At 49.8% G+C, this 8,265-nt stretch overlaps 1 protein-coding gene across 1 annotated transcript; it reads left to right on the top strand.

Moving 5' to 3' along the window:
• The first annotated feature begins 719 nt into the window (after positions 1 to 719).
• On the top strand, positions 720 to 2,454 carry LOC139788028 (forkhead box protein D4-like). Its single transcript, XM_071727544.1, has 3 exons — positions 720 to 1,247; positions 1,582 to 1,754; positions 1,876 to 2,454. Exons 1-3 carry the CDS (start codon positions 945 to 947, stop codon positions 2,102 to 2,104), a joined length of 705 nt encoding a protein of 234 aa, XP_071583645.1. The 5' UTR covers positions 720 to 944; the 3' UTR covers positions 2,105 to 2,454.
• Positions 2,455 to 8,265: the final 5,811 nt, after the last annotated feature.

The following is an 8,265-nucleotide window of genomic DNA, read 5'->3' as shown; positions in this document are numbered from 1 at the left end:
GCAGTGGGCAGCAGGGCAGGAGGCAGCTGCATCTCCCTTGTTCTGCTGTTTCCACTCTCAGTCCCACAGAGAAACTCCTCTTTTATGCCATAGGCTTTCCTTTTTCTTTCTTTTTTTCCCCCTGTTCATGTGTAAGCAATATGTTTTCAGGTTTAAACGGGGGCAAGGGTGGGAAGGGATATTAAAACACACACACAGAAAAAAAACCAACAAACCTGGGTAGAGCTCAAAAATTTTTACTGTATAAAGTTCTGTGGCTCGCATCCCTGGCTGCACAGTAGCTTTAGAGTCCAGTTTTTTTCTAATATTTGTATTCTAATTTAATTGCTTTTAAATTTTCCAGGCCAAGCCACTGTTTGGAAATGCCATGCTTCTGTTACTGCTTTCTGTTTGAGTTGGCCAGCTCTTCCTGTACATATGTTTTTTCTTATATCCTGTTTCTTTCTTTTTTTTGTAAAGAGAAGAGAAAAAACAAAAAAAGAAAATTATTTTTCTTTCCCTCAGTACACATTCTTCAAAGTTCAAATTATAGTGTTTGTTAAATAAAAAAACAAAAAAGATTTACATTTAAATTTTGTGTTTGACTCGTTGGGATTTCACCCCGGGAATTAACCCCCCCAAAAAAATAAGCCTGGGGAGCTCTGCGTGTGGGGCAGGAGGGTGCCAGGGGGTCCCCTTCGGGGAACTGGGGGGCAGGTGGGTGCAAGGGCCCCGTCCCCACGGCCACCTCGCTGCCACTTTGAATTCCTCCACCTCCAGCGGATTAATCATTTTATTTATGAAGCTTAAAGGTCCAAATCCTGCTAAACCTGGGCTTTGCCAGATAAACAGCCCGCTTTGCGAAGGCAGCCCGTTTGTGAAAACACAATTAGCAAACCCTGTAATCTGCACTAATTACTGGGCTGGGGCAGGACTCCCCTCTGGCTGGCGGCAGCCTGGGGACCATGGGGGACACGGGGACCGTGGGGGACGGGGTGCCTGGGGGACGGCGCCCACCCGGGGCCTCCTTCAGCATCGAGTACCTGCTGTCAGAGCGGGGTCAGGGGGGGCCCCGCACTCCCTCTCCCCCAGCTCGCAGCCCCCCGGCAGCCCCCCGGCCCCCTCCGGAGCCTGGGGACAAGGACAAGCCATCGCAGTCCTACATCGCCCTCATCTCCACCGCCATCCTCTCCTCCCCGGAGAAGAAGCTGCTGCTCTCTGACATCTACCAGTGGATCATGGACAACTACCCTTACTTCAAGAACAAGGTGAGGGGCCTCGAGGAAGGAGCTGACCCATTTTCAGGGATTTTTAATCCTGGGTTTGATGGTTTGGGATGGGCAAACCGGGAGCCGTGCCCAGCGTGCTGGTGTTGGGTGGGGGACCAGGCTGGGCTTGACTCACCGCATCTCCGCTGACCCCAATCCACCGGGAAAACGTGCGCTGCCCTCCGGCTCTCGGGACGCTTTCCAGGGGGTTGGTTTTTCTCGGTGGGTCAAACACCGTTCACTCTGGTGCCCACCGATGGTCCGGGGAGCGCGTGGGGCGGGCGCGGCGGGGCCGCCGTGGCCGTGGGTCGGCTGACGGCGCCTCTGGGCCCAGGAGAAGAGCTGGCGCAACAGCGTCCGCCACAACCTCTCCCTCAACGAGTGCTTCGTCAAAGCCGGCCGCAGCGACAACGGCAAAGGCCACTTCTGGGCCATCCACCCCGCCAACATGGAGGATTTCGCCAAAGGTGACTACCATCGCCGGCGGGCCCGGCGCCGTGTCCGCAGGTGAGCGGGGTTGGGGAGGGAAGGAATGGGGGTTGTGGGGAAGAATGTGGGGCTGGGGAGGGGGTTACTGAGGGGGGTTGGGGCTCAGGGCTGACCCCGGCTGCTCTGTTTCCCCTCACAGGGTCAACGTCGGATACTACCACCCCTATGCCCTGTACGGCCTCAGCTACTGCTGCCCCTGCTGCCCCCCAGCCCCTCCTGGGCCCCCCCTGGCTCTCCCTGCGCTGCCCCCCCTGGCCCTGCCCCTCGCCCCCCACCGCTGCCTTCCTGAGCGGCCGCGCTGGGGCTGGGGACGGGGACCCCCTCTCCACGGCCCTGGCCCCCTCCTGCCCCGGCCCCCCTTCCTGTAGCCCCCCCCAGCCCCAAAAGTGCAGGAAGCTCCAGGTGGGATCTGCTCAGGAACACTCAGGTTGTCCCTTGCCCCATGTCCCCCCCCACTCCCTAAGCCATAGGGTTGCGTGTCCCCCTGCCCTGTCCCCAACAAACCCCAATGCACTGGGGCCAGAGCCTGGCTTACCCCTAAGGGAACCCCCCCCCCGTCCCCAAACCCCACTCGGGACCCCCTTAGGGACCCCCCCTCCACCCCAGGCTCCAGCCTTCCCAATCAGGGCCCCACTGCCCCGTGTCCCCCATCAGGATGGGTCAGCAGCAGTGTCACCCACAGAAGTCTCTGGGTCAGGGGGGTTTTGTCCCCAAGTCTACCCCCACTCCGTGGGCCTTTGGCACATATGGGGTTTAACACCCCCCCCCTCAGTGGCAGGCCCCTGCCCTAATTAATTTCTTACTAATTGTCCCTGACGCCCCTAATGAAAATCGTGGCTCCCAGGTGTTAATGGCATTAGGGCGTCTCGCTAAGCAAGACGACGCGGCCACTAAATCCCAGGAGATAAAACCCCCAAAGCTCTTCGTGCTCCCGAGACCTAGGAAGCTTATGACACAAATTAATCCCTTAACGTTGGCCTTGCCCTCTTGGGGGGGGGGGGGGGGGTCACAGATTCAGGGGGTGGGGGGTGTCCTGGGGATGGCAGCAATTGAGGGGTGGGGGCTGCAGGCCAGGATGGGCCTTGCTGAGGCAGAAAGGTGGTGACGGGGTTTGGGGGGTGGGGGTGTTGGATTGTGGGGACCCCTCAGTGCCATCCCCACCCCCTTGCCTGCCTCAGTTTCCCCGTTTGCAGCTGATACCCCCCTGTGTGTGGGGGGGGTGCACACCCCAAACCCTATCCCTGGAGGCTCCTTAAACCGTGGCCATCTGGGGGCTGCTGTTTGCCCCGGCCCTAATCTGGGCCCAAACAGGATTAGGGCTCCGTGCCCCCCCCCCCCCAGTCCCCCCCGGCCATTGCTCCTCGGCCCCCTGCAAGCGGCTTAATGGGGCCGAGCTGCCCCGAATGGCTCTGGGGGCACTGGGCAGACTGGGAGGGGCTCCTGGCTCTGGGCTGGGGTGCTGGGACACCCCCCCCCCCCCGCTGCCATAATTTTGCAAGGGGATGGTGTTGTTCCAGCTGGGGAAACTGAGGCACGGTGCTGGCCTTGGAAGTGACTGTCCCCCCCTTCCCGCTGCCCTGGACCCCCCAGTTCAGGGTTAAATTCCCAATCCGGTTGCTGCTGGTGCCTCCCCCCCCCCCCCAAAGTGCAGCCCCCCCAGCCCAGGCAGCTGCAAAACACCATGAAAAAAATGAGGGAATAAACCCCAACAACCCAAAAAAACCAAGAAAAAACCCAAAGCAACCCAAACTCCATCACAAAAAGCCCCAGCCCAGCAGAGCCCCCACCCAGCCCAGCACCCTCCACCGGTTTTGCCACCACCCAAGAAGACCAAATGGCTGCGTCTGTATTTTTAATATATAGTTTATTTTCTTTTATTTTTTTTCCTTTTTTTTTTCCTTTTTTTTTAAAGCCCCCCCAAAGTGCAATTTTTATTATTTTGTTTTTTTTTTTTATCTGTTTTTTTTCTCCTCGTCTCCCACATTTTATAAAGAACTATCAAAGTTACAATCTATGGAATGTCTTTTCTGTGCTTTATTTATTGTATTTTTTTTTTGTTGGGGTTTTTTTTTGTCTTTTTTTTTTTTTATCTTTTTTTTTTAATTTTTTTTTTTCCTCACCTCACTCCTTCCCCCCCCCAAGAGCTATACCACAAAAAAGAAAAAGTAGTTTACACATAAAACTGCTGGGAAAAAACAAAACAAAACAAAACAAAACAACCTTGCGAGTGCTTTAGGTAGAGAAAACTCTTGGATATATAAAGACGCAGAGAAAATAAATCATTAAAAACCAAAAAAAAAAAAAAAAAAAGGGGGAAAAAAAAAAAGAAATAAAAATCTAAAGTCAATAAATCAAGAAAACAAAATAAGACAAAATAAAACAAAATAAAATAAGACAAAATAAAACAAAATAAGACAAAGTAAAATAAAATAAAATAAAATAAAGTAAAATAAAACAAAACAAAATAAAACAAAATAAAATAAAATAAAATAAAATAAAATAAAATAAAATAAAATAAAATAAAATAAAATAAAATAAAATAAGTGGCCCCATCTCGAGCATCCTCGCTGGGTTCCCGGGCAGAGCTCGGCCTCACGTGTGACCCCCCCTGCCCCAGGAGAAGTTTAAGCTCTCGGTGTCTGTGTATATATATATATATATATATATATAAAATTATTTTTATTTAGTTTTTTTTTTTTAGAAAACACAACTTAACGCAGCATTTTGCCCCCTCCCCACCCCGAGTCCCCCCACCCCCCAATAAGAAAGCTCCGTCCTGCACCGCCGCCGGGATTCGCTTCTTTTTTTTTTTTTTTTAAAAAAAAAAAAGTTCCTCTTTATTTAAATAAAACTTTGCAGAATAAATCGAAAATATAAATAGATCCCATATAGATAGAGCTCTAGATAGAATTTTTTTTTTGTTTGTTTCTTTGTTTTTATTTTCCTTTTAAATAGTCGAATCAGTCCTCAGGGAGGAGGGGTGGGGAGAGGGGGGGGAAGAAGTGGAGGGGGCACTGTGCTGAAGAATTTGGGGAGAAATAAAAATTTGGGGAGAAATAAGCCCTTTTCCTGTGGAAGAACAAGCAACCCCCTCCCTGCTCTGGCTGAAAGGGGGGACAGGACCCCCCCCCCCTCCGTGCCCAGGTTGGGGGGGGGGGATTAGGACACCCCTCCACGGCCCCATTGCTGGAGGGGGGGTTGGGGTGGGCACCAGCCCAGGGGGTTTGGATGCATCTGTACAAGCAGCAAAGGGGGAGATTCCCCCCACCCCAGAGAGGGGGTAAAACCCCTACAGCCCCCCCCATCCCCTCAGACCCCAAATCAGCTGGGAATGACCCCCCCACTCTCACCAGCTGCTTTTTTTTTTTTTTGTGTCCTGGGCTGGGATCCCCAGGGTCCCCCAGGACCTCATCCTGGGGTCTGGGCCAAGGGGTGGTAGGGGGGGGAGGGGGGGGGGGCAGTTGTTTTTTCTCTCTTTTGTAACAAAACCCCTAAACTTTGCTTTTTTTTTCCCCTTCGTTTCATTTTTTTTCCTTTCTCAATTTTTGGGGCTTGGCCACTTATATTCTGATGATCATGATTTAATTTTTTTTATTTATTTATTATTAAAAAAAAAAAAAAAAAAAAATGTTATTTGTTTCCTCTTCCTGGCGGAACTCAGCAGTGTCTTTGGCAACACTTTACCACAACCTGAATTACAGCAAAAGAACTCAAAATAATGAGAAGAACAAGAAAAAAAACCTGGATGCTGAGCTTCAGCCTGGGGGGAGGGAAGAGTGGATGCAGGTTTGGGGGGGGGGATGCTTGGAGAGGAGGTGCTTAAGGCAGGCGACGGCTGTGGGACGGGGTCAAACCCAGGGGTTTGGGGTTGGTTTGTATTTTTTATTTGTTTATTTTAATTTTTTTTTGTTTAGTGCAAACTTAAACTTGCGCTAAAGAGTTGCCAGGAAGGAGGGGGGGGACACACAGAAACACAGGGATGGGGGAGTCGCAGCTGTGGGGAATCCTGAGACTTCATTCTCTCTCCTTACTTTTTGTGCCATTTTATCATTTTTTAATTTTTCCTTTTACTACTCTCTCCCCCTCCTTTTTTTTTTCTTTTTTCTTTTCCCCCCCCTCTCCTTTTCTTCTCCCATTTTTCTTTTCCTTTTCTCCTTTTTTTCCCCCCTTTTTTTCCTCCCTCCATTTTCTTTTTTTCCTTCTTTTTCTCCCCCATTTTCTTTTTCCTCTTTTTAAAATTTTTCTCTCCTTTTCCTTCCCCCCCCCCCCCTTTTATCTCCTTTTTCCCTCCCCCCCTGTACCACCCAAGGGCCACCTGGGGCTGGAAGCACCTCTGGGTTTATTCCCCAAACACCCACCAACCCTTTGCCCAGAGCCTCCCCCCACCCAGAGCCCCTTCAGAGATGGGGGGAGAAAGGAGAAAATCAGCAGCGAGGAGCTGGGGGAGGAGGTGGGGATGGGAGGGGGCAGAAAAAAAAAATGAGGAAAAAAAAAAAAAAAAAATTGAAACACAACCTAGAAAAGAGATACCACAACTCCGAGTACAATAAAGAACCTCAAAAAGTGTCTATTTACAAATCCACGCTTGATTTTTTTTTGTTTCTTTCTTTGTTTTGTTGGTGATGTTGCATATTAAGAACGAAACCAGAGCTGAGCAGAGGCTGGGCCTGGCTGGGAGGGGGGGGTTCACCCATTGAAGCCCCCTCCCCACCCACCCCAAGCTGCCCACGGGGATCCAGGTCCCTCTGGGATTTTTCCCTGGAGGATTCACTGCTCAGATTTGGATTTCCCTGGCTTGAGAACACTGGGGGGGACAAAAAAAAAAAAAAAAAAAAAAAGATCAAAATGAAAATATAAAATTATGCTAAAGGGGAGCAATGAAGAATCCACAGAGCTCTGCCTCAAACTCAAGCTTCCGTGGTTGGGTTTTTGTCATTCCCAAGTGCAAGGACTGGGGAGGGTCAGGGCATGTCACAGAACCTAATTAGCATCGTTCCTCCCATCCGACACCTTTTAGTCCTCCAGGAAATAGAACTGAGATTCTGCCTATGGTTTGTAGGTTGGTTGTTGGTTTGTTTGGTTTTTTTTTTTTTTTTTTTGTATTTTTGTGGTTTTTTTTTTTCGTTTGTTTGTTTTTTTAAATATATATATATATACACACACATTTGTTTTTTTTTTTTTTCTTACAAAAATAAATTTAGGATATTTTTTTTTTTTAATATTTTTTTTCCGTAGAAGTTGGTTTTGACTTGTAAACATCTTTTGCTTTTGCTTTTTAAATTAAGATAAAGTGATCTCAAAGTACCCGTTCCATCGCAAAGTGCTAAGACTTCTTTGTGTATTTTTTTTTTTAATTATATTTTTTCTTATATCATGGTTTGTTGTTGTGTTTTTTTTTTTTAATTATTTTTTTATTGCTTTTTTTTTCTGCATTAAATAAACATCCAACCCTCCCACACCCCCACCACTCAGCCCTCCCCCCCAGCACACACTCCCCTCTCACTCCCTCTTCCAAAATACATTCGGCCAAACCTGCTCTTGCTTTGAAAGTAAAAACACCAAAAAAAAGGAAAAAACAAAACAAAACAAAAAAAACGACGACAACAAAAAAAAAAAACCAAAAGGAAGAGAATCTAAAAAAGTGCTTTCAAAATAAAAGGGCTTAAAATCTTTTTTTTTTTTTTTTTTTCCTTTTTTTCTTTTTTTTCTCATTTAAAAATGTGCATTTAGAAAACAGGTGACCAGCTGAAAGGTGCCTTTTCTTCTTGTCCTCTGCTAACCCGAGGGTTATACCCGCCTATAGAGCCATAGAGTATCTATATATATATATATATATATATTTGGGGAATGGGGCTGGGGGCTGGAGCTGCCACAGCTCGCCCCCTCCCCCAAAAAAAAGGCCTCCTGCTCCTTTAAAGGAGACCTCACATAACCTTTTTTAAAAGGAATTTGCCGTTTTTAGGCGCTTTCGGGGCGTGTGGACCCGCTGCCGAAAATACACTGGGTGGGGGGGGGGGTTTGGGGTGTGTGTCCCCCACCCCGAGCCCCAAATCCTGCTGGGGTGGGGGGTGCTGGGGTTGGACACCCCGGGATGGGAATGATCATGGGGACCAACATGGCCTTGCCTGGTAGTAGCCCCTGGGTTGAGTAGGGGTCCCCAGACCCAGGCACCCCCAACTAGGGGTGACCCCTGCCCCGGGTGTCCCCAGTCCAGGGGTGACCCCAGCCCTGGGTGCTCCCAGTCCAGGGGTGACCCCTGCCCCGGGTGTCCCCAGTCCAGGGGTGACCCCAGTCCTGGGTGTCCCCAGTCCAGGGGTGACCCTGTCCCTAGGTGCTCCCAGTCCAGGGGTGACCCTGTCCCTAGGTGCTCCCAGTCCAGGGGTGACCCCGTCCCTAGGTGCTCCCAGTCCAGGGGTGACCCCAGTCCTGGTGCTCCCAGTCCAGGGGTGACCCCGTCCCTAGGTGCTCCCAGTCCAGGGGTGACCCCAGTCCTGGTGCTCCCAGTCCAGGGGTGACCCCGTCCCTAGGT

Source organism: Heliangelus exortis, chromosome 28, assembly GCF_036169615.1.
Source record: "Heliangelus exortis chromosome 28, bHelExo1.hap1, whole genome shotgun sequence".
In the NCBI taxonomy this organism is placed as follows: Eukaryota; Metazoa; Chordata; class Aves; order Apodiformes; family Trochilidae; genus Heliangelus; species Heliangelus exortis.
The sequence above is the reverse complement of the archived record's forward strand: the minus strand, read 5'-3'. Positions and strand labels throughout refer to the sequence as shown.